Below are 26163 nucleotides of genomic sequence, written 5' to 3' on the forward strand. Positions count from 1 at the left end.
CACATACGGTTACATTTTTAGGTTGTAATGTTGGGTTAATAAGATCCACAGAGTCCTGCTGTTCTGTAGGGTTCCACAACTGTTCCCTGTGATGCTCTGCTCATTTCGCTGTGTGTTCTGTCTGTATTCTAAGGTTCTGCTCCTGTTCTGTTGCTTTCTCCTGCTGTTCCATTGATCTCAGCTACTGTTCCTTACAATTCAGTACATGTTCTATTTGGTTCTCCCAGTGTTGTGCAGGATCCTGCTGACTTTTTGAATGCTCTGTTTTATTGTTACATTTCAGAACAAGGTTCTGTTACTGTTCTCTAAGATGTCTACCTTGTTCTGTTATGGTCTGCTAATGAGTACTGCCTCTGTTCTGTTGCTGAGCTCGTTGCAGATGAAGCTGCTGAATGTGTTGCAGATGAAGCTTCTGAATGTGTTGCAGATGAAGCTGCTGAATGTGTTGCAGATGAAGCTTCTGAATGTGTTGCAGATGAAGCTGCTGAATGTGTTGCAGATGAAGTTGCTGAATGTGTTGCAGATGAAGTTGCTGAATGTGTTGCAGATGAAGTTGCTGAACGTGTTGCAGATGAAGTTGCTGAACGTGATGTAGATAAAGCTTCTGAACGTGTTGCAGTTGCTGCAGGTCATCTCTCAGGAAATCAGACGTCATGCTGACGAGTTAATCTGTTGCCTCCATGTCATTGGACCAGATGTCACCTGGTCAGAGATTATGAGCTCTGATTGGCTCAGAGGGTTCCTGGCTCCTCCTCTCAGGTCTGGAGGTGACAGAGCAGCCCAGAGTCTCTGCTGCTGCTGCCCTGAATACACCTGGACTTAAACAAGAACCAGGAGACCTTCAACAGACCATCAAACCTGACTGGTCCAGTCCCAGAGAACCTTGGAGGATCCTGGAGAACTGGTCTGAATGTCTGATCCAGATTAGAGAGGAACACCTTCACCTGGCTACTCTTGTACTGCTGGGCTGCAGAATCACTGTCTCTACTTCTGTTCAATTGGATTAAACGAGGAGAGTGTGGATTACCAGCCTGCCTCAGGAATCACTGCGGACATAAGAATAGAAGCACAGACTGCAGGAGGCAACGCGACTGTTGACCAACCAGACAACAGTATGTCTGCACACTTGATAGAGAGCGTTGATCAACGTCTCTGCAACTGCTGGATCCCTGGTGATCTGGTGATCTTCTGGACTTCTTGGTGATCTTCTGGACTTCAGCAACTCTGATCTGGTAGAAAGTTGGGAGGAAAGGAGCAGGGTTGAGGGTGCAGTGTTGGCCCCAACCTGCTAACCTCCACCAGCTTTCAGTTTACAGTTTGACTAACCAGATCATTTTCAGACCTCCAGACTAACTGCACGCCAAGCTGCAGCTCAGGCTAACACCAGGCTAACTCTGAACTATCAGCTGTCTGAGTGAGAGTGAAGCTAGCTCTCTAACAAGTTAACAATGAAATCATAGACAAAAGATGGACTTGGTGTTTTGACTCAGTTAATCTGATTACAGACAGGAATGAACAGCTCTGCAGCCTGCAGGCAGAGCTCAGGGCAAACTGCACCCACAGATACAGTGAGGAGGAGGAGCTGCAGGTTCATCTCCTCCTTTTCATCCTCCTCCTCTTCCTCTGCTGAAGCCTCCTCCTTCATGGCGTTCAGTCAGACCTGTGAGTACTGAAGAGTGTGAGTGTCTAAAGCTGCTTTGACTCAGTGTAAAGACGGATTACAGCCGATATGTTGGGACTCTGTGGTGGACGCTTCAGACCCCCCAAGATCCAGAACCCCTCCTCCTAATTGTCTAGACCCTCATCTCCCTCAGCTCCTTCATTTCTGTTGAGTGTTGCATTGTGGGATATGAAGTTCAGTGATTTCATCCTAGTTTGTGTAATTTAGTTGTTTTTACAGCGCAAAATTACAAGGTGGTGATTTTACCATCAGGACATGTGTTGGCATGGCAACATGGGCTTCTTCAGTCCGTGTTTACTGTTGGTTGGACTCAGAGTCAAATGATTTGTTTGGATCTGCTTGCTTTGATGTACGTTGTCTTGTGTGAGTCCTTGTCTCCTTGAATCTCTACAACTGACTCAGGTTGCCATGGTATCCGGTGTTACACAACGTTACTCAGTGTTCAGACATAAAACCAATTTGGTTAATTTTTGTCCACGTTCATCCAAAAAAGACTAGTTATCAAAATTTATAACCCGAAAGTGTCTCCATCTCATCACAGAGGGGCCGAGTCTGATCACGTGACGACCAACAGGACTGTGATGGAGGATCTGGTGTCGAAGTGAAAAGCTCAGCAGATACAGAGCTGACACACGCTTTCTCGTGAAATGTCTGCTGTATCAGTAGCACTGGTGTTGTCATGAATTTATGACCTGGTGTGTCAATGTTTTCCATACTGTGACATGTCCGCATCAGACACAGGTGAACTATACCAGGTTGAAATGTCACACAAATGTCCTTTAAACAGACTGTATCTGCAGAGAACTGAGACAGTGGCAGGAAGCAAAAGTCTCTGATGAACTCAGTCCAACTTTATGTTTTTAATCATGTCTGACCTCTGACCTCTCCTTCTGGATGTCTCGTTGCCAGGAGACATGGACAGCCAATGGTGGGATCATGGTTCCTGGCATGGGGAGCCTGCGCCCATGTCTATGGTAGGACTAAGCCCCCCCCGCGCACACACACATACACACTCACACACACGCACACACACACCCTATCAGGCAACAGTAGGGGGAGTAATAGGAAACTAGCCAATGAGGAGACAGCTTTTCTCCTGTCGCCTACTCCGAACCAATCATACAAGCTGCAGCAGAGTGAGATGGGCGGGGTGTTTAGGTCAGAGGAGGAAGCTGATTGGCTGCAGCAGCACCACGCTGAGCGAAGAATAGGTACAGGTGAGGACGACGAGGTTCTACTCTGTTCTCCCCCCTTGAATGATGATGTCATAGCTTAGAGGGCCAATCAGGACTTTGCACTGCTTGTCACCAATCAGCATCTTGGGGTTTAGAGCTATAGATTCAGATTCTCTGGTTTCTTCTCCTGTTGTTTGTTCTGGTTTCTCCTTAGTCCACCTTCTTCACCTGTGTGGCATCACTGGTTTTCTCTAGAACCTGACAGGTACAGGGGTCTGCAAAAGTTTGGGAAAATTTCATATTTGAAATATTTTTAAAAATTTATGAAATAATATATACAAAATAATAATAATGAAACCAGGTTCAGCTGAATCAGGTGGTTCTCAGTGGTTCAAACAGTCATTCACAGGCTGTAACACTTCAACAACATTGTGACTTCATCAGAGTCACAGTGGATGAAGATGTGAGGAGCCAATGAGAGCACAGGTTGAACATGTTTCAAATCTATTGGTTACTGAATCCAAAGGTGTGAGTTACAATAGTGTCTGAGTGCCACACCCCCAACACCAACACAGACCTGTAACACTGACAGTCACAAAGATGCAAACATCTGTCAGTATGAGAAATCACAGGAACCAGATTCAGGTCCAGAGGACTCCACTGTTTTCCAGAGTCCATATAACCTCAGTGACACTGCAGAACCGAGCTCAGCCTGTGTGCAACATCCATGTGTTATGTTGTGTTCTTATGTTGAGACATGCGAATATTTTTGTTTGTCAGACATGAACCACACCACAACATACAGACTACATGAGTGCTGCTGCAGTTAATGAAGGAGTTCATGGAGTGTTTGTTGTAGCGTGAGGATGTGTTAAGTCTTTTGGTGTCTGTTGAGTTATTGGGTTGAGTTAAAACTTTAGGTCATGTTTAAAGGTGATCAGTGGAGGCTCAGAGCTGATATCATTTAGAGATGGGTCACCTTGAGGACATGAATGTTTCTGACCCTGCCTGTCAGAGGAGAGAGGGAGTGGTGGTGACTGGAGCAGAGTTCCTCTTTGTAGGTAGAGCCGTCTGAAAGGTTGAGAGATACATGATGGAGATTAACCCTTCACTGTAGATCTTTTACAGCGCTGCAGTTTCTGTGTGATCTCATGAACTGAACAATAGGAATATTGTCATTGACTGTTTAAGATGGTCTCACTCAGCTTTAGAAGTGTGGTTCTTCCTCAGGGTTTAGGACAGACAGTAGTCTCTATAGTCATGTTGTTTCCTCTGTCAAGTGTAAGGTAGAGAACGTGGACAAAGGTTTCCTGCTGGTCCACAGTGAAAGACAGACAGTCTCCTCTATCACCTCTACATGTAAACCAGTCTTAGACAGAAATGTGTTTTGGGTTATAAATGAAGTTCTCTTCTACAGACTCATAACAAAACAAACAGGATGGTGCACTGCCCACAGCTGTACCGTAGGATCACAAGTGATATGAATCCAAGTACTTAAAGAAGTTCATGGTGAGACAGTGTAAGATAAACTCACGAGGAGGTTAAATCCTGTCTGGGTATTCGATGAAGGAATGGCTGAGAGATCACGTATGCATGTACACAGGTTCTGCACATCAGAGGTGACCAGGATGTCACTTTGTTCTTATCTGAATTTATAATAGTATTTAGTACATCATCAGTGTCCCCAACAAAAGGAAGGACACAAAAGGAAGACTACCAAGAGAGGGAGACTGATAGCAGATTTATGTACTCTGAAAAAACTGCAGGTCTGACAAAGCCCCCCCACCCCATGACGACTGCAGCTGCAGGGTGGAAACTTTTGCAGACAACTGTACACAATCTCAGGTGATATTATCACCTGCTGCAATCTCACAGATCACTCAACATTAGTGTGTATGTGGTCTGAACACTCCCTCACTCGCACGACTTGAATCAACTTGAGTTTGATGTTGTTGGGAAGAAGACAGAAACACTTTCTCTCTACGTGTGTGTGTGTGTGTGTGTGTGTGTGTGTGTGTGTGTGTGTGTGTGTGTGTGTGTGTATGTATGGTTTTGTGTTTATGATAAATGTATTGAATATTAATTCAATCAATCTGATCAGATTCATCTTAAAGCTGATTGGACTAAACTTTTGTTGTTTGATATTATTGCTGTTGCTAAGCAACCACACATGTTTACCGCTGTGACTCCTCAGCAACCAGTCACATGGCAACCATCCAAGGATGGAGAGCGTCTAATTGGTCGAATTCTGCTGAACAAGAGGATGAAGGATGGGACAGTTCCCGCGGATACGGGGGCGCTGCTGGGACTCAAGGTGATGAACTCTCTTCTTCCTGTTTATGCACCTCTGACCTCAGTGTTGAGTTTCATGCCTTGTTCATGGGCAGAGTGTTTTCAGGTTGTCGGTGGAAAGATGACGGAGTCTGGTCGTCTCTGTGCATTCATCACCAAGGTGAAGAGAGGAAGTCTGGCTGACACCGTGGGACACCTGAGACCAGGTATACATGCTGGACTCCAGGGGCGTGGATCAAGCTCTCTTTGGTTTTCCTGTATCATGGAGCTGGCTCACTTTTAACTTGGGTAGATCACCATGGTAACCGGGGTAGATCTTACAGGAAGCTGACAGGGACAAAAGAGTTTACAATAGACAGAAAGAGCAGAAGATATAGACGTCAGGTTTTGATCTGAACCTCTGTGCTCAACCTGCAGCACAGGTTACCATGGGGATCTACCCCGGTTACCATGGTGATTATCTGGCTTTGTGTAACAGGCCCAGAGAGAGAAAATGCCTTTAGTGCATCACATGTTAATTATAGCCAATCACATGTGACACGATCTCCTTCTTATTCTTCCTCTCTGTGGTTCAGGTGATCAGGTTCTGGAGTGGAATGGTCGGGCTCTTCAGGGAGCCTCATTTAACGAAGTATATAACATCATCCTGGAGTCCAAACCAGAACCACAGGTGGAACTGGTGGTGTCCCGACTCATCGGGTGGGTCAAAGGTCACACAGGTTATGTTAATGAGGATTCAGTAACACTTCCTAGTTGAGATTCAACAATTCAACTGTTTCACTAACCCCAACCATTAAATGGTTTACCTGCTGTTTGTTGAGTATTCACAAATTGACAAAATGTTAGAAATACTCTAAATACTCTGTCGGAGGAAAATCCAAATACAGTTTAACTGAGGATTCTTGGGGTTTTTTAAACTATGACAGAAAATGTTGTCAGATCTCCAGATGTAGTTAATCAGAGAGGGAGACAGGAAACAAACATATTTACCTGAGTAAGAGCTCTGCGGACTGTTCACTATGAACATGAATCCTAAACTGACCCACATCCACCCCACAGACTTAATACATCTGGATCTGCCAATCAGTCAGCAGAAACAACCTCAAATACATTCAGAAACAATCCTGATTAGTTCTGTTAGAACGTCATGTTAACACATTGTGATTTTTGTTCCTCAGAGATGTTTCCAGAACAACAGAGAGCTCCCATGTCCAGCTGGACTCCAGTGAGTTTAATACACAACAAAACTACTGCAAACTCAAAACCACCACAGACTCAAAACCAATCTGAGTCTGTAAGAACTGGACCTGTTCTCTGTTTTATAAAATAAATGAGTTCTTCTGTATGTTCTATGTTCAGGTTCCAGTTCCTTCGACTCTCAGAAAGTTGGTCCGTCCATCTCTGTCACATCTCCCATGAGCCCCAGTATGCTGTCCGGACAAGTCTCTGTAAGTTTGCCCATCATGCACTGCCTTGCCACAAAGTCCACAGCCTATTAGCAGTCAGTTAACAGCCATCTCCATGGTGATGTGTGTTTGTTTCAGACTGTGAACAGGCGTCCTCTGGTTCCTCGAATTCAGGTAAACTGTAGAACACAGAGCAGCTAGATACTGTTAGTAATTGAGCCCTTGTAGAGTCCTTAGTTTTTAATTAGTGTTAGTGATGTCATAGCTCCGTCCCCCCGAACTGGTGACAAAGGACCTGGTGTCAGTAGTAGAGGGTTCTGTCACGGTTGAATAAGGATCTATTTCTGTTCCACTGAGCTTTCCTGTTCTGTAGGGCTCCTATGTTGTTATCAGGGTTTCTTCCTCTCATCTTTTGGGTTCTATTTAAGTTCTGAGGGTTCTGGGTCAGGCTGTGCCACTGTTCAAATGATCCATCTCAGGTATTCTGTGGTTCTAGGACTGCTGTGAAGGGATTTGGTTCTGTTCTCAATGTTCTGCTCTATAGGGTTCCTCTGGAACAGAGCCAGAACCCCTAGGGACAGCAAATAGTTTTTATGCTTTCCTGCTGGGTTCCATAACTATTCAGTTTCTGTTCCCAGACCTTTGGTACTCTTTAGGTTTCAACACTGTTTTCTTTGGTTTCTCCTCTGTTCTGCAGTTCTCTGTTTCCTTCTATCATTCTATAGTGTTCTATGTTCTATCCTGATGAGGGTATGTTGGGCTTTGCTTGTTTTCTAAAAGTTCTGGCCAAGAAGGTTCCCTTTTTTTTCTCTTTTCCACAGACTCCTAATATTGTGTTAGGTTCCACATCTGTTCTCTGTGGTTCTCTGATGTTCTGTAGGGCTCCTCTTTTGTTACCAGGGTTTCTGCTTCTGTTCTATGTGGTTTTTTACTTCAGTTTTCTGGGTTTCTTTTGCTGTTTCATTGACCTCAGCCACTGTTCCAAATGATAGGGCTTGTATTCTATAAGGTTCTATATGGTTCTCTATGGTTCTCTATGGTTCAGTTTGATTGTGTTCACCTTTTTTCTTTTGTGGCTCCTTTACTGTTCTTTTGCATTCATCTGCTGTTGTCAAGGGTTCCGCCATTGTTCTACAGGGCTCTACATTATGGGTTTTTTCTGGGTATAGATTTATTTGTTCTACAGGATGCACCTTGATGCTATAGCATTATTCTAATTCTGAGGGTTCTGTTGCAGTTAAACAGGGTTCTACTTTGTTCTATTACGCTATCTTATTTGGTGCTATTGTACTCTTTGGGTTCCCTTGGTTGTATCGAAGACTGCACCTTTCTGCACGGTTGAACTCTTCACTGTTCTGCTGAGTTCTCCTCCTGTTGCCGGGGGTTCCTCTGTTGGTCTACTGGGTTCCTCTACAGCTGTTTGGGGTTTGTGTTTAATGCTGTTGTTGATTTAAAATCTGTTTTTACAGGTGAAGCTCTGGTATGATAAAGTCGGTCATCAGCTGATCGTCACGATTCTTGGAGCTAAAGAACTTCCTGTCCAAGATGACGGCCGACCCAGAAACCCCTATGTAAAGATCTACTTCCTGCCAGACAGAAGGTAAAAACAAAAAGAGTGAGTCAGAGTCCAGAGATTTAATGGACCAGGACATGTCAGCTGATGATGAGAACATGTGTTGGTTTAGGTATATGTTACATGTCCAAAGATATTATTCTCAGTGGCCCAGTTTGATCTGGTTCTGCTGTATAACGTGAAGAACCTCTTATCTGGTTCTTTATAACTAAAAGTGATTGCTGCTCTATGATTGGCTGTTAATTGCCCCTTCCTTTCCTTGCAGTGATAAGAGTAAGCGGAGGACGAAGACAGTAAAGAAGTCGGTGGAGCCTCGTTGGAACCAGACTTTCATGTACTCTCCGGTCCACCAGCGGGACTTCAGAGAACGGATGTTGGAGCTGACGGTCTGGGATCAGGCCCGGGTGCGGGAGGAGGAGAGCCAGTTCCTGGGAGAGGTCAGAACACATGTAGAACATTCAGAAAACATAGAGCATTTCATGCTTCAGATGTAGTCATCTTAAATGAGAATCTTCTAAGAACCAGTTTGCATGTGTTCTCTCTGTATGTTCTCTGTCTCTTTAGGTGCTGATAGAACTGGAGTCGGCTCTGTTGGACGATCAGCCTCACTGGTACAAACTGCAGCTTCATGATGTTTCCTCTTTGCCGCTGCCCAGTGCCTCCCCCTACCTGCAGAGGAGAGGACTGCAGCCTGAACACAGTCAGCCCAGCAGGAGGCTGCAGAGTGAGAACACACACTCTGAAAATACACACTGATCCTCTGTGTAACTCTGACAACATGAATACATTTTCAACAACAGCTGTGTTTAATCTATAACTGCCTCTGTAAAGTTTTTGTTTGTGTGTTTTTCTCTTTCATTTGTTTGTTTTTAATTTTGACTCATCTGTTGATTTGTTTTACTTTCCTCCCGTGATGCTTTTCCAGACAAAGGTCCTTACTATAATTCAGGTAACAACAGCTCTGTGTATGCTTTTGTGGTGTGGCTGCTGACCAACTGTAGCTAATGCTAACTCCTATGGCTTTTCCCCATGTGATGCTAAATTAACAAGCTTCTTCTGTAAACCGTGCTGAAAGGAGGATTCAGTGTGTTTGGCAGAATATGTACACCTCTGAATTTTCATGTTTGGACCATTCAGTAAAATAATCTATGTCCATTTGTTCTCAAACTGCAGTAACAGAACTGACCAGGTCTCCTTAATTTTAATTCAAAGGTCCACGAGAGGATCCAAGTGGTTTTGAATAGAAATTCACAGGTACTTGTGGGGACACTAAGGTGGAACACTACCAGTCTTTGATGTTCTTGAGAATCCTCAAATTGGTTCTAGGATTCCTTAATGGGTTTGCAGTTGTCTTAAAGACTGGGGGGTCTTTGAGGGGTTGTTGGGATTTCAAGTTCCTTAGTAAGGTCTCTGTGGTTCTTGATGGGGCCTCCAGATATTTTGTATTGAGCTTCTGGATGTGCTTGAGAGGTTCCCAGTGTTTCATTTTAGATTTTCACAAATCTTTTAGAAACTTTATAAGTGTCTTGGAGATGTTCATTGGAGAGATCATTGTGGCGGTTTTGCAGATGATTGACAGTATCCTAGAGGTCTTAGGGTCCAAGTATTCCAGCTGTCTCCAAGACAACGCCACGGGGTTTGAGAGATTGATGTGCATGCAGAAACCCTACAAATGCAATGTCAGAAGTTCTTAAAAGTTTCTAGAAGTAGTAGTTTTTAAGGTGGGCCCAGTGATCGCAGAAAGACTGATGGCTTTAAGGGGGCCCTAGAGTCCTTCAGAAGGATTTATATGGACTTCAGAGGTCCTTGAGAGAATCCAAGCAACTACTGAGTTTCACAGGTCCTTGTTGGGATTCTAGAAATCAGTGTCAAGGGTCTGTAATCCTTGAAGTGGCCCAGTGAAATTTAATGTCTAAAGTCCCCAATAATCCATAGGGGTTTCCATGTGTCTTGTAGGCATTCATGTGGATATTTGAGAGGTAGATGGTATCGAAGGGGCTATTTAAAGTCAGTGGTCTTGGCTGGGGATCTAGGAATCCTTGTTAGGAGTTCTGAAGGTGCTTGTTGTCATTTCACCAATCTTTAAGTAGCTCCAGTCCAGTAGTTCTTAAAAGGTCCTAGAAGTGGTTAGGGCTTTTTCAGTAGTCTTTGATGTGGTCCAAAGGATCTCTGAAAGGTTTCAGGGGAGTCTGAGGGGTAAACTCAAGTGAAATGTGTGTATCTGTCCTTTTAATGTTGATGTGTAAACTCAGTTGTTTCTTATCTCCTTGTACTGTTTCTGTTTCTGTGTCAGATTAGTTGACCTTCCTGTAGAGGATTACAGAGGAGCTGCTTACAGGCTTAAACATCCTCTCTCTCTCTCTCTCTCTCTCTCTCTCTCTCTCTGTGTCTCTCTACCTTTCGTTCTTTCTGCAGGGTCTCAGAGGATCAGTGACAGTGAGTTTTCAGATTACGACTGTGAAGACGGCATCGGGGTGATATCAGGTGAACTCCATGTCCCATCATACACTGCAACACCTGCAGCTTATTGTTAAAGCCCAGTCTGAACAGAAGACATCAAAGTGAAATTCATTTGCATGTCCTGGTGAAACAGAGCTAGTTTTAGAACTATCACTTTAAATTCCCATTTAAAATATTACCTTTAATGATCTGATCAATGTTCTCAGTGTTCTCCTGGATAATAAAAGTGCTCATGGTGTTTCTACTGAAATTAACTGACTTCACCCTGAAGTTTGACTGTGATAAAAGCTGGTCTGACTGGGTCCTGCAAAGCACTCAGTCAGGGTTGATGGTTGAGCTCCGGCTCTGTTTCTTTGTGTGCAGACTACAGACAGAACGGGCGAGACTTCCACAGTTCCACCCTCTCAGTGCCGGAGCAGGTGATGTCGTCCAATCACTGCTCTCGATCCGATATGGTCAGGATGAGGTCTCGGTCACCGAGCCAACCGCCTCCTCACAGGTAACCAGCCGCTACTGAGCGCACTCTGTGTGAGTGTGTTTAATATAATATATATAGTATATACAATTTATGATAATGAGAGATGAGGAGAGATTAGGATGATATGAATTGAGATAAGAATGAGAGAAAACACCAGACGACCAGATGACATGAGGTTGAAGTGAGAGACCGTAACGAGTTAATATAAAAATAAAACAACGATGCAATGAAATAAGACAATATGATATTGAGTGAAATGAAATGAGATGAGAATATGCAATGAGTAGATATTAGATTATATATAAAATCAAATGATACCAGAAGAAGTTAGAGGAGACGAGGTGAGAGGAGATAGGTGTAGGTAAAACCAGATATAAAAGAGATTAAATAAGATGATAAACTGAGATGAGACCAGAGGGGACCAATGAGAGGATGAGATGAGATTAGGTTACTGGGACCTGACAGGGAATTTATTATTGGGTTTAAATGTGTTTCTTCCAGTTTGACTGAAACGTGAAAAAACTTTATGCATGTGAATTGATTTACCTGATAGTGTCCAGGCATCCAATCAGCCTTCTGAAAGGTCTCAGCTTCATTTTACACACCTCCTGACCCTGACCTCTGACCTCTCTGACCACTCTGACCTCTGCTGATCTCTGACCCTCTTTGCCCACTGATCTCTTTTGACCTTTGCTGACCTGCAACCTGTGGTTGCCAGCGGCAACCCTCTGTACCCGTTGTACCGGGAAGATGCCGTGCGGCTGTTGCGAGGCTCCAAACTGAGCCGAGCATACTCTGATGCCGGCCAGTACAGCAGCCTGAACAGGTAACCATGGCAACACACAGCACAACACCTGACCTGGGTCACCTGGACATCAGCCAACCAGCACACAGCCTAGGACACTGTATGATAATGTGTGCAAGGAGAATATCATCTTATCAGATCACAGCAGGGAGTCAGTATCAGATACATCTGTAAGGTAAACCCCGCCCCTCTACTACAGCAGGACCAATCAAACAATATGCAGCAAAGACTGTATGAACTGGTCTGACCCAGGTATGAACCAGGTCCCAGGTCAGGACTAGGTGTTGTGTTGTAGTTCTGGTTCTAGGACTGGTTGTAGTTCTGTTGTAGAACTGGTTTTAGTACAAGTCTAGTACTTATCGTATACATTGTATACTAGTTATAGCACTTGTTATACAATTACTACTAATATTGGTAGTGCTGCTGGTTTTAGTACTTTTAGTAATACTGTTTAGTGCTAGTTGTTCTCCAGTGCTGTGTCTCAAATACAGTCAGTACACTCACATGCAGTATGCTGTGTACACATTATACTGACATGTAGTACACTGTGTACAAAAATACACTCACTGTGTAGTTTGAAATCACGTTGGTGGCCCCTAGCCTTCTGCTATGTAGCCGAGATGGCGACCATTGGGGGTGAGTCGTTTTCACTCAACTGTTTGTTTTGAGTGAACCATCCAGGTACCTGTAGTTCACTGCATTTGCAGAACATGAACAGAGACACAGCAGTTGTTTTAGTTCTGGTTGTACTGCTGGTTTTAGTAATGGTCATACTGGTACTAGTGCTGGTTGTAGACCTGATCAAAGTACAGGTTTTAGTACTGGTTTTCAGTACTGGCTATTCTACTAGTACAGGATGTAATACTGGTTAGTAATGCTCGTAGTAGTGGTTTGATTACTGGATATGGTACTAGTTTTAGTCCTGGTTGTATTCCTGGTTGTACTTCTAGTCTTGGCACTGGTTTCAGTACTGTGTGTAGTTCAAGTCGTTCAGGTATTAGTACAGGTAATGATGCAGGTTATAGTTTCATCATTGTTTATACTATGGCTACTTGTTGGAATTATACTGCTTTTATTGGTTATAGTGCTGGTTTGAATCCAAGTTCTATTCCTGGTTGTATACAGTTTGTAGTACAGTTGTTTTTGACTGTCTGTTTCTGTGTATTCAGGAGATCACTGAGGAGAATGTCTGTTGCCAACTCTCTTGATTCTCATGACAGGTAATGCAGCTTCTGGATGAAGAATTGTAGTAGTAGTAGTAGTAGTAGTAGTAGTAGTGGTGGTGGTGGTAGTAGTACCTATCATCAGTGTCATCAGTTGCAGTAATTGTTGGATAAGTCATCACATTCTCGTCTCCACACGTTAGATATTTTAATGGTCCGAACCACACTCCCTGGACAAACCACATGATGAATGGGAGCTGTGAGGACTACAGGTGAGCCTCGGGGTTTATGGGTAATGTAGTGTAGAGGATAACGTTTTTAAGTTCATTATGTTCTAGAGTTGTGACGTCTTTCTGTTCTTCAGTCAGGACTTCATCCCAGACTTCCCCTACGAACCTGACGCCTACGACGAAGAACTGCTGAGGTAACTTGACTGACAGACAGTTTTCAGGTGTAAATGTAGTTTTTCAGTGTCACCTCCTCCTCCGCCCCTCCATCCAACCTACAGTTCTTTCTCAGTCCAGAGTACACCAAGTTCAAATCTGCTCTCTGGGTTTATCTGGAGTCCAAACTCTTGATATCAAGAGGACACAGTGTGTCCAGTTTGTAACTGAGACACCAGAGTTCTGGTGGCATCTCCATCTGAGCTGGGCTCAGTAACTCAACTCAAAGATCACTTACAGGATCAAAGACCCGGTTCGTCTAGAAGATGGTCTGGTCTAAAGAACAGCTCTGTGAGGGTGTCATTGTAACTACAATTTATTCTCAGGGGAACATGCTGCTGATCTCACACTGTTCACCCTGGGATGATGACCATGGATGATGGGAAATGTAGTGTTCAGTTTTCTTTTTCTTGGGTTTTTGATTTCCAGCCTTCAATGCCTTACACTTCCTGTTTACCCTAACCCTCCTCAGGTACAGTACAACCAGCTGATCTGCTGACAGCAGCCTGATTCTCACGGAGATGTGACTAATAAACCCATCTTGCAGGTGCAGTGGTTGTCATGGTGACGGTGGGTGATGGTTGTCATGGTGATGTGCAGGTACAGTCGGGGGATGGACCGGCGGGATTACTATAGTCGCTCTCGGTCAGCTGACCAGCGAGCAATGGTGGACCGACCCGTCTACACGCGCTCGCACTCCACGGACCGAGCTGACTCTGTCCACCTGAGGCCCAGACGCTCTGCCCCCTCCTCACCTGCCCTTACCAGGTGACCGACAACTGATCGATCAGAAACCACCTCCGTCTCCATGGTGTTTGCCGACTGTGGTTTTTTTATCCTCAAAGAGAGGCATGACGTCAGTCTGAAAACCTGTCATTGTCTTCGATTCTCAGTCACATGATTTCTTTTCTGTTGGGTTGAATTAATCTTTTCTTTTGCACATGTTCACCTTCATATTATTTTTGTTTCTTGCTCTGATTCATGTTTTTTTTAACAGCATGCTGGTGTTTGTTGTTTGTTGTTTATTTGTTGGTTGCTTGTTTGTTGTTACACTGCATGAGTCTCTGAAGAGATTCCCCAGACTAAACTTTTGTAGTCCGGTCGTTGTCCTGCAGTGAAGTCAGGCTGAATCTAGACCTGCAGACTTAAAGACTGAGCCCCTGCAGACTTTGGTCTCTCATCCTTTTGACCTTACTTGTTTCCATGGAAATTAATTAAAAGAAGTGGTCAGAGCAGGAAGTGGAAATTAATTTGTGCATTTGTGGGAACATGACTGTCACTCTGTGAGTTTACAGGCTCAGAGAAGTGTCATGGTTTGCTATGGCAGACACTTTTTGTTAGTTTTGTTTTGGAGTTTTTTGCACTTCCTGTTTTATTTTGTATTGGTTTCCTTGAGTGTATGTGTGTTCCTTCTTGTCATGGTCCTGTTTCTGTGTAGTGATTGTCTGCCCCGCCCTAATGTGTTTCACCTGTGTTCAATCATCCTTGCCTCCCTTGTCTATATAGTCCTTGTGCTTCCCTTTGTCTGTGTCGGTTCGTCCCTTTTTAGTTCAGGGTTTGTTCACGTCTGTTCGCGTCTGTTCATGTCACGTTCATGCCATGTTCATGTTTGGATTTTGGATTTTTGTTTAATAAACCTGCCTGCACCGTCTCCCATGTGTTAGCTGCATTTGGGTCCTACTTACCTCGCAAAAACCCTGACAGAGAAGTCTGGACGTTTTGAATTCAGCCTGAAACTGCAGCAACAGGAAAACATGGCTCACAGTTCTGACTGACCTAAATCAGTCCTGGTTCTTTATCAGATGAATGGACAAGACATGGAGAACAGTGCAGATTCTTTGTGCCAAATACCCTGCTCATCAACTCAGTCCCTGTAACCATAGAGACACTGTCGAGTGATCAATGTGTTGCTCATTGGTGTCTTCACCTCTCAGGGCCACAGAGTATGTTATAGCCACTCACCTGCAGCAAACAGAGTGTAGCATGGTCCAGCACAAACCTACATTAAAAAAAAGCCTTAATCTTACATTACTAATGACTATAACCACTTTGACCTCTGACCTTTGACCTTACTTCCCTCCTGTCAGGTTGGTAGTTTGATTTCTGTCTTTGTCCAACAGGGCTAACCCTCGAGGTGGATCTACCCAGACGAGTCCATCAGGAACGCCGGTCTGCAGCCGCCGAGGACGCCAGTTGCCTGCTGTCCCGCCCAAAGGAGCTCTGGACAGAAGTATGTCTGTTAGAGATGTTAGTTACTTGTCAGGTGATGCCTCCAACCAACCAGACAGCTACTGAGTTCATTGGGCAGGTTTTTCAGGGTTTATCAGTAAAAGCTTGGTCCTCTTCAGTCTGACAGGTGAACAGGTTTCTACCTTACGACCTCAGATTTATAATGAAACAGTCAGGAGCGGCAAACTGCTCTAAAGGTAACAAGTAAAATCTTAATGCAGAGTTTTAGGGCAAAAGATGAGGATTTTGTCTATTATGGTGGACAGTCTATTGGGGTTTACTGTGACATATAACTGTGTATCCTCGGCATAAAGACGGAAAGAGATGGCTCCCTGGTGGTTGTAGTGGTCTAACAGTGAGTTGTATCTTTCAGATGGAGGAGAACCCTCTGACATTGTGCAAACAGGTACAGAGATCTGCGATCTGTGTGTAACAGTTCACCTGTTCCTTCAGCATAGAACTAGAACAGCTTTGCTTCTCTGTAAGACTTTATAGTATTTGTAGTCATGTACTGATCTGATATCAAACTATTGACTGGAGGTAACAGGTTGGGATTTGTTTAAGGAATATTCTACTTATTCATCACATTATGTGTCTCTTATGTGATCCTCTGGCATGCTGGTAGATGTAGTCCCTCCAGCAGGTCCAGGTTTCTGTCCCAAGATATCTTATCTCTGTCTACTTCAAACTCCACTTCCATCATTGTCCTCCTGGCTGCATCCAACTACCTGATCTCTTTTCATACACTCACCTATTTTTAGCCACTTTAAGAGATCCTGGTCCTGGTGGTTAGCTGGCTAAGAAAAGTAGCACATACATGATTTTCCTTAACCAAATCCTCCTGCTCGTCCTGGGGGATCCCTCCAAGAATCACCACTTTCATGTGGTAGAGGGTTTTGAGTAGCTCCATGACCTTGGGAGCTATGTTGTCGTTGGCAATTGTTGTTAGTTTTGCTACTAGACAAACTCATCCTAGATGGGTTGACAGATTGGGAGCAAGTCCAGAACCCTATTAAAGTAACAACTTTAGAAAGAAGGATTAGAGAGCTCAGGGCCCTCTCCAGGATTGTGCCATGTGATCGGTTAGCTGTTGAAACAGGTCATCATTCTTCACCTCACTGTCTGTTTTCATTCATTTTTCATCATCTTTTCTTTTTCATTTTCTATTTAATCTTTCACTGTCCATCAGTTTCGGCAACGCCCACCTCAGGAGCACCAACTGCAGCTTTAGTCCCTCCCACTACCCACAAACAAGCCCCTCCCCCTGTCAATCACCAACCACCTCCTCTTATACGAATCCAAGCCCCGCCTCCTCCTGGACCCATCCAACCTCACCAACCCCCTGCCCCTGACCCTGCCCCTGCACCTGCACCCGCACCCGCACCTGTGCCTGCACCCGTACCTGTGCCTGTAACTGCACCTGCATCTGTGGCATCCCCTCCCCCACTTCCGGTCCAAGTCAAAGTCCTGCCCCCAGCACCTGCTGCAGCCCCACCCCCAGCTGCAACAACTGCTCCAGCCCCACCCCCAGCTCCTGTAGTCCAATCACAGCCACCTCTTCAACCAGACCCTCCCCCTACACCTGCCCCCACACCTACCCCTGCCCCCTCACCTGCCCCCTCACCAGGCCCGCCCCCTCAGACTCCAGGTGTGTACATCATAAGTTTGGTGTGTATAGTGATGAACCAGTCTGTCAACTAGATCAGTCCAGCTGATAATTCTGCAGTCACATTTGGATATCTCAGTCTTCATCATCATTGTTCATTCATTCATGTGTTCATCTTGGTTACATCATGCTGATGTCATCACACCTGTGCGTGTCAGAGCCAGACAGACGTTCAGCGACACCTGGAGGGACCAGAAAAGGCAAGTCAGTCTCAGCTTGATCTGATGGTGCGTTCAAGTGATCCTTGTCAGCTCGTAAACTGATCCGGTGTTGTTGAGTACTGGGATTTGACCCCTGACGGTTTAACTGGTTTAGCGTCAGATGGATCACCTGAACAGAGTGAGTGTTCAGAGTGCTGCTGTAGTAGTCTGACCAATCACCTCTCTCTGTCTGTCATGATGTAGAGGTCACATGGGAGGACCAGCAGAAAAAAACTGCCAACGGTAATGTACCAGCTGTTAGCCACACCCACCTAGGGGCAGACAGGTAGCTCGTAGAGAAAGTGACACGTTTGTCACCTGATAGATGTTGATTAGAGGAAGTGCAGTAGTTAGAGTTGGTTTGAATTTCCTGTCTGTGCCACTTTTAATTCATATACACATTTAGTCAGACATCCATCCTGCTGTTCATTGGTTCATGCAGTTATTCTTCCAAACCTTCCTCTCCTGGTCCGTGTGACTCGTTACTTCTTGGTTTGATTTCACTTTTATCCATCCATATGTCCAAGGGCTGGGGTATGATAATAATAATAAAATTAATAATAATAATAATAATAATAATAATAATAATAATAATAATAATAATAATAATAATAATAATTATTAACACATTAACTCTATTTGTAAAATGCTTTTCTGAACGTGGTTACAAAGAGCTAAATTAAAGAATGTGATAATTTTAACAAAAAGCAAGAATAAAAAATAGTACGGGATGAATTACATAAAAAAATAAAATAATTCAGTATTGTAAAAGATGTATAACTCATACAGGCCAGTTAAAGGCAGTATAAAAGGGTGTGTTTTAGCTAATGTTTCACAGTTTAGGTGGAGGGAGGATTTTGCATAAATACACAGTTGCAAAAGAGGGGATTTTTCGGTTGAGTCGATGTGAGTGGGCACCCTTGCATGTTTCACCTCAGGAGGTCAGAAGTTTTGCTTGGAGTCAATAAAATATCCTTTATAAGTGAAGTGAACTGTATTATTGGAGCAGCTGGAACCCAATGAAGGGATAGTAAACTGGAATCATTTAAAGCTTTGCCGCTGCATTTTGTACAAAGTGCAGATAATTTAGTGGTTTTTTAATTGAAACATAATGATCTTAGTGATATCAGTGTTTGAGTGATTAAAATGGAAAAATTACAAGTCATCCAACACTTCTAAGAAGTCCTTTAGTCCGACTGCTGATGTCAGTACAGTTGACAGGAAGATACAACTGTGGATCATCTGCATAAAGACAAGATATATGTAGTGTAGATGTAAAACATACTGACTGTGGATGAAGATAGACTGAAGTCAAAGATGTTGCATTTCTGCAGGTTTATGCTAAATTACTGCCTCTTTTAATGTCGGATTTATTACTGTTAAATGGGCATTGTCATTGTAGACTCGACTCATGTAACCAAACTTAAGCCTGTTGTTTGATACCCAGCCCTCATCCATACATTGTTTTACCCATCCGTCCCATCCCTCCATCTATTCATCCTTTCCTCTCTCCTGTCCTGGTTTGTGTGAAGTGTATTGTTTGTGAATCATTTCTTGTTTGGTTGAATTTCTTCTTTCGTTTTACGTCCATCCATCATCTATCTGTCCATCGTTGTCATGTGAAGGGGAGGTGTTACCACTGAGCAGAGAAGGTAGAGGTCCTGACTTTATCTCTTTTTTATTTTTTATCTGAGCCACTGTTTTGAATTGAAACTTCATTTCCACTTTGACTGAAGTGCCTGTTTTGGCTTGTTGCAGGTGATTTTCATCTGGTCAGCAGATGTTTTCTGTTTTTCTTTCGATTCAGTTGTTTTTTCACAGATGTCTTCAGAGTCAGTTTGAATGTGAAGCAGAGAGTGAAGCTGAAACTCTGCTCTACTGTTGGTTGATCTTTATGTTTGGTCATTACTCTCTGTGATGTCAGGAACGTGAAGTTATCCAAGTTGTCATTAAGTCAGCCTGTTATTCAGGACAGAAACGTTTTGATGTCACTTTTATAAGAGAATTTTTTGTACCTGAGCAAAAACCGAGAATCTAAATATATTTAAACAGATCACCACAGGATTCAGTGGCATCACTGTTCAAAACGGTGACATCACTGGTCTGAAACCTGAAACTATGACACACTATGAGTGTTGTGATGAACTAACTCTGCTGTTCTGTCTTTGCAGGTGTGATGAAGGATCCATCGAAGGTGAACAACATATCATCAACATATTACAAAATACTATACAGATACCACTGGTGATGTCACACACCTGCTCACCTGTCCTCTGTCTGTCCAGATGAGGGACAGCCTGTCCTTTAAATCATCAGACAGTGATGTCAGTGATGTATCGGCCATGTCCAATGCCTCCGACACTCGATCTATCCGCAGAATCAGGTGAGACCAGGAACCAATAACAGAGCAGCTTATTTTGTTGATATGCCCTCTTGTCCTGTTGTACTGTTAGTTTGTCAGTCTATGTTATTCAGCAAAGAAAAATGAAATAAAAATAATACAGATTTTTTTATAATGCACACAAAGCTGCTGAATACTTCTGTAAAAATAAAAAAACAACCTCTGAGGAGCCTAAAGGTTAAAGCACCAACAACAAACCGCAGGGTCCTGGCCAGATGCAAACTTTTGCCACATGTTATTGGCCGTTTCTTTCCTGTTGCCAGCTCCACTGTCGGGTGTCTGACAGGCATAAAATGGCTGAAATAATAATAATAATAACAATAACGGTAAACAAGGGTTAAGATGCTTTCAGGCGAGGTCACCACCTCCAGTGTAACCATGACAGCAGAAGTGAGGAAAGAGGGAGCTACTGAGTTTTAAACCTTTTCAACTGACTCACAATGTAGTCATGACAACCACAACATGTCAGGATATAGCAACAGTAGTGTAGTTTGCTAATGACAAACTATCCCAGTCAAGGCTGGTTAAAGTGGGCAGGTTAATACCAGTTTGGTTGTATGCATCGAAATTTTGTTGTAATACCTTTAATACTTCCTTGATACAGACATAGTGCATATTTATGAATAAATTTATGTTGAAAAAGGAATGAACTGAGTGTCCTGGTGACCTGATGGTTAACTATAAGTATAAACTGTATAACGACAACGTCCACAATCTTTGTTGCATGTTGTCTCTCTTTATCCCTTCATAACTAAACACTGATGAATGTTACTTGCATGTCTCCCTCTAAACATGTTGATTTGTGTTAATTATGTTTATGTCTGCGTTTCGTGTTTAAATTATCATGCATGTTACATTACTCTTCATCATTCTGTCTCTTGCTGCATGTTTCTGTCTGCATGCTCCTGTGCTATCCTCTCATTGGCTGAGACAGTCGGGCTGAGGCTCTAGAAGGCCAATCAGTGGAGTTGGTGGCGGGAACACAGGAAGTAGCAGCAGAAGGCGGAGCCTCGTTGCAGAAGACTGAATCAGTGGAGGAGGGAGAGGAGGTGGAGGTGCAGCCTGAGCCTCCAAAGTAAGAGACCAACCAATGAGCTGCGACAGGGGTCAGACAAGTCGTCATAGCAACAGTATAATGCCAGCCACTTCCTCTGTGAACTACTGTGATCTATTCCCCCTACCTTTATGCCCCACTCCACCTTAAATGATTGACAGGTGTGTGTTTGCAACTCACCATCAGGTACCTGACAGGTGCGGTTGTCTATGGCCCTCGCCCTCAAGTGAGTAACACGTCTGTTCATGCCCCTCCCCCTCCAGGTGATTGACAGGTATGGTTGCTTCTTTCACCTCCTGCAGGCCGGCGCCAGCGTCTGGAGCTCCTCTCACAAAGTCCTCAAGTGTCGGTGGAGAAATCTGTTCGCTGGGGAGAAACGATGATGATGACGATGAGAAGAAAAGACGCTCAAGCTTCGGAGCGAGGATGATGGGAATGGTCGGACTGGGAAAGAAGAGTCAGAGCGCCTCCCAGCTCAACCCTGAAGGTAAGTGACCATTTGAAATAAGTGTGAAACCACCGACTACCTTGTTTTAAACTTCAAAAACACAAAATGTTTTCATTCACAGCACAGAGCTTTGATGTTCCACGTGCAATCTATATGCTTGGAAATCTAATAGATACAGTTCAGCATTATAAGTACTGAGGAGTTTGGTTAGAAAGTAGATTGTCCTACAATGAGCACCAACAATCATAACTGCAGCCACTGCAACAAACCAACTCACACAATTCTCTGTTGCCCTCTGCAGGCAGGATGAAGTAACTGCAGATACTCAGTGTTGATGGACTTGTATTAAAATCATCTTTTTCTCTGTCCATCCAGAGGAGGAGAAGAAGAAAAAGGTGATCAGACTTCCTGTCCAAAGGAGTGTAGAAACCGGTTTGGCTGTTGAGTTTAAATCTCGTTTTACTCGACAGCCGAGTCGTGACCCCGACGCCGAGGACCCCAAACCTGGAGCGTATGAATAATTCCTCTTTCTAACCTGTCACTCCTCTTTTAAATGTGTCATTCCTCTTTTCACTGCTCTGGTTCTCCTTTATTTGTTTATTCATCTATTTATTTTTAAACAGCTGTCAGACATCTGTAGTAATTTGTCTTTAACATAATTTTTTTTCTCTGTATAATAATTATGTTTTCTCTCTGTAATTATATTTATTGATTTTTTTTTTTTTCTCACTCTTGTCACTTCAGTTTGATATTTCCGGGAGTGAAATTGGCATCAGACCAACAGTTCACTGGCTTCCTAGAGGGATTAGGCCCCGCCCAGCTGGCTGGACGACAGACTCTGGCCACACCCCCTATGGGTAACGACCAATCAAAACGTTATTTAAATCTGTTTATATTTATTACTTATATTTGTTAATCATTATTCAAAGTGAGTGAGTGAGTGATGAAGTTACACAATTGATCGGCTGAGTGTTGGACTTTTCCCATCGGTTGTTACATCAGTGTTTATGTTTAAATATTAGCATTAGTAAAATCAGTATCCATATATTGGCGGTAACAATTGTACATTAGTGTTTTATTTATTTGATAATTTAAATGTTGTGGTTACATGCATACATCAGTGATTATGTAGGGTTTATACTGATACATCAGTTTTTACATTTATACTTAATCCAGTATATATATCAGTGTTTACATTCATACAACATTTATATTCATAATAGTGACATTTATACATCAGTATTTATATGTAACTTTTGTATTCATTTATACTTTATCAGCTGACACCCATGCTCCTCTCTGATTGGTTGGAATTGACATATCAAGACTGTGATTGGTCTGAGACACTGAACTGTTTTTATTTTTAATCAATAACACAATGAAACACCTGAGGAAACTGTCTGTCATCTGTGACATCATCTAACACTAGCTCCTTTGATTGGCTGTTTGTTGATCAGGTGACATCCAGATCGGGATGGTGTACAGAAAGGAGCGCCTGGATGTGGAGGTGATTCGAGCCCGTGGGCTTGTGGGTAAACAAGGCAACAAAAACACTCCAGGTGAAAATACTACACCAAACTACACATTACTGTACTAGCGGTATATTACACACTACCATACTGTACTGTAGAGTACTGTACTACACTGTTGGATAGAGTTTAATCTATAAACTGAACGCAACTCATTCATAAACAGTTTATATCACTATATAATTATAGTATAAGAGCTTAATATATTCTAACATACTCCTCATATGAAGTGTTTATGACAGGTGACTGACATGACTAACATCATTAACAGGCAGCTTTGATACTGTTTATAAACACTTACATTTGCCCGATTTCTTATGTCATATCATCTAGATGCCGAATGATATTATCATTATTATTGTTATTATTATTATTATGTATGTCTTTATCAGTTACAGAGGAATATGTTAACTATATATATACATATATATATATACATATATACATATATATATACATATATATATATATATATATATATATACATACATATATATATATATATATATATATACATGTGTTTATAACTACAGTGACTATGAATGGTAAACAGGAAGTTGGGGGTTCAGATAAAGTGTTACCAACAGATATAATCAGTATTGTCTCTGTCGACACATCAGCTGTAATCAGATCAGTTTGTAGGCTTAAGTCTTCAGCAGATTTCATATAAATCACATGAGAGAATAACGACATGAACATCTTTACATGAACATAAACGAGCAGCAGACTGGAATCAATCAGTACCACAAAACCACTCCATCCATTAGCTACATGAGTTCAGGCAGATAATGAGATTAACAGCAGCACCTGGTGGATGAGTTATGAGCTGCAGTTGAACACATAATGACAGCAGGCTAGACATCAAAACATCAGAAATGTATCCTTAAACACAAGAGAGAGAGAGAGCTTACAGAGAACTGATCCTCTGAAGATAAAACCACTTGACACACAAACAGACTTTGATTCCTTCTGAGTCGAAGTGTAGAACCAACTGATCCTGGTTTCACCTGTTCACACTTCTCCCAAACTAAACGTGTGTGTCTGTGTTGCTGTGTAGCTCCCTACGTGAAGGTGTATCTGATGGACAACGGGAAGTGTGTGTTGAAGAGGAGAACTCGTCTGGCGAGAAAAACACTCGACCCTCTTTATCAACAGCAGCTCCAGTTTGAGGAGAATCCAGAGGGGAAAGTCTTGCAGGTGAATACATAGTGGTGTGTGTGTGTGTGTGTGTCTGTGTGTGTGGTCTCCAAGTCCTATAGGGACACACCATCAAAAGAAGTTGAGAACAACAGAGCTGAGATCCTGTGGGACTTCAAGTTCCAGACTGACAAACAGCTGCGGACTAAACAATCACACATCATGGTGGTTGATGAGCAGTAGAACAACTGGAACAAATGTGGAATGTAAAGCCCAAAGTGGTCACAGGAGCATCAGGGGCTCCCACATACTGGGAGAGGGGCTAAATCAGACTCCAGGTTCAACATCTGAGGTCTCTGTACAGAAGAACTAAGATACTGTGCAGAACCCTCACACTCCCAGGATCTTAAGGATCTGCTCCTCCAGCAGCCGTGACCTCTGTTGTTATCTGATCAAATAATTGTTCAAGTGTCTTAAATCTCACAATGTTACTGCCAAGGCCATTTAGTAGTTGTCCTGTAGCGACTCTTTTGATCACATGATCTTCCTCAGCAGATGGAGTCGTTTTATTGTAGTAATTTCTGATTTCTCTGAGTCTTGTGGTGTCTGCCATGTTTCCACAGTTTTGAGTGTCTGTGTCTTTGTGTTGTCCCAGTGTGGAACAGAAGGTTCTAACCTACCTGTCTACCTGTCTGTAGATCATCGTGTGGGGGGACTACGGTCGGATGGATCATAAATCCTTCATGGGCGCCGCTCAGATTCTATTGGATGACCTGGACCTATCAAACATGGTGATTGGTTGGTTTAAACTGTTTCCTGCCACCTCATTGGTGGACCCTGCCTTGGCCCCACTGACCAATAAAGAAAGGGAGGGCGGCAAGTCGTAGTGTCAAGAGGTGGGACAGACTTTACCATCATAGTAATGGGCCAAGAGGGAGGAGGAGGGGACAAGTTGTTGCCGGGCTGGGCTGAAAGAAGTCCCATGATCCTCCTATGCTGTTGCATGCTGCATGATGACATCACAGCAATGATGTAACAGTGTCATGATGATGTCACTAGGAGGAGTAGGGAGGCCCCGCCCCCTGACAGTGACACGGAAAAAGACCCTCTCACTGAGGGTGGAGCTACGCAGCAAAGGATGCTCAGAAAAGAAAAGACAGGAGAGGCTATGTGACCTCCAGCTGCCAGCCAATCACAGCAGCTCCTCAGGAGTCATGTGACTGTTTGAAGCATGAGTTTACATGGAGATGCAGGAACACGAAGGTCTGGTTCTTTATGTTTTTGCATGGAACGATTAAAAGATTAGAACATAAAAAACATCAACTGTGAAAAATTTAAAGAACATGAGAACATCGCCTGAAAAATAAAAAAGATCCAACGCTCAGTTGTTCTCTGAAGATGTGTTCTGCATAACTGGTTCTCCTTGTACAGCGCTAGTCAAATAAGGTTCTACTGGTATCACTGTCATGACTCTGGTTCTATAAGCTTCTACTGATTAAGCTGATATGTCCAGTTCTATAAGGTTCTACCAGTGCCATGGATATGATGCTGGTCCTCAAAGGTTCTGCAGGTAACCTTTACCCATCTACAGTTCTATAGGGTTCTTCTGATTCTATAAGGCTTTTCTAGTGTCACTGACACAACTGATTGATCTATAAGGTTTTATCTCGTCCTTCATTTTGACATGACTGGTCCTGTAAGGTTCTACTAGTTCTGCTAAGACAACTTACATTCTATTTGTATTATTGACACAGCTCTGGTTCTCTAAGGTTCTACTTGTGTCAGTAACATGACTTCAGTACGACAAGGTTCTACTAATTCCACTGACATTTTAAGGTCTGCAGGGTCCTGTTGGTATAAGTGACATGAATCTGGTTCTATAAAGGTTCTGCTGGTGTCACGACGACTGCAGTATTTTAAATTCTGCTGGTATCACTGACATGACTGGGCTCTTAGGTTCTGTTGGTATCTCAGATAATGCCAATTCTTAAAGGTTCTAGCACCACCAACAACATTCCAGCCC

The 26163-nt window shown here is 43.2% G+C and overlaps 1 protein-coding gene across 2 annotated transcripts in view; it reads left to right on the forward strand.

The window, feature by feature from the left end:
• The window catches only part of LOC111659078 (regulating synaptic membrane exocytosis protein 2-like), a 34386-nt gene extending 8862 nt beyond the window's left edge, over positions 1–25524 (forward strand). The window contains exons 10-42 of one of the 2 annotated variants that reach the window (XM_087175507.1): positions 2591–2655; positions 5051–5170; positions 5255–5354; positions 5724–5847; positions 6327–6373; positions 6508–6596; positions 6693–6728; positions 8024–8154; positions 8393–8564; positions 8692–8851; positions 9053–9076; positions 10543–10611; positions 10951–11086; positions 11784–11891; positions 13040–13090; positions 13237–13305; positions 13398–13457; positions 14077–14244; positions 15597–15706; positions 16079–16111; positions 16895–17353; positions 17530–17571; positions 17776–17814; positions 19197–19223; positions 19743–19765; positions 19857–19954; positions 20907–21047; positions 21329–21513; positions 21850–21985; positions 22219–22331; positions 22932–23033; positions 24061–24200; positions 24839–25524. In XM_087175507.1, coding sequence (XP_087031633.1) covers positions 2591–2655; positions 5051–5170; positions 5255–5354; positions 5724–5847; positions 6327–6373; positions 6508–6596; positions 6693–6728; positions 8024–8154; positions 8393–8564; positions 8692–8851; positions 9053–9076; positions 10543–10611; positions 10951–11086; positions 11784–11891; positions 13040–13090; positions 13237–13305; positions 13398–13457; positions 14077–14244; positions 15597–15706; positions 16079–16111; positions 16895–17353; positions 17530–17571; positions 17776–17814; positions 19197–19223; positions 19743–19765; positions 19857–19954; positions 20907–21047; positions 21329–21513; positions 21850–21985; positions 22219–22331; positions 22932–23033; positions 24061–24200; positions 24839–25027 — 3566 coding nt within the window. In that variant the 3' untranslated portion in view covers positions 25028–25524. The remainder of the gene's footprint in view (positions 1–2590; positions 2656–5050; positions 5171–5254; positions 5355–5723; positions 5848–6326; positions 6374–6507; positions 6597–6692; positions 6729–8023; positions 8155–8392; positions 8565–8691; positions 8852–9052; positions 9077–10542; positions 10612–10950; positions 11087–11783; positions 11892–13039; positions 13091–13236; positions 13306–13397; positions 13458–14076; positions 14245–15596; positions 15707–16078; positions 16112–16894; positions 17354–17529; positions 17572–17775; positions 17815–19196; positions 19224–19742; positions 19766–19856; positions 19955–20906; positions 21048–21328; positions 21514–21849; positions 21986–22218; positions 22332–22931; positions 23034–24060; positions 24201–24838) is intronic. The other variant, XM_087175506.1, reaches the window with a different exon arrangement.
• Positions 25525–26163: the final 639 nt, after the last annotated feature.

This window comes from Seriola lalandi, unplaced genomic scaffold (genome assembly GCF_002814215.2).
Source record: "Seriola lalandi dorsalis isolate HSWRI2012SDOR001 ecotype SW California unplaced genomic scaffold, Sedor1 jcf7180002054472, whole genome shotgun sequence".
Classification (NCBI taxonomy): Eukaryota; Metazoa; Chordata; class Actinopteri; order Carangiformes; family Carangidae; genus Seriola; species Seriola lalandi.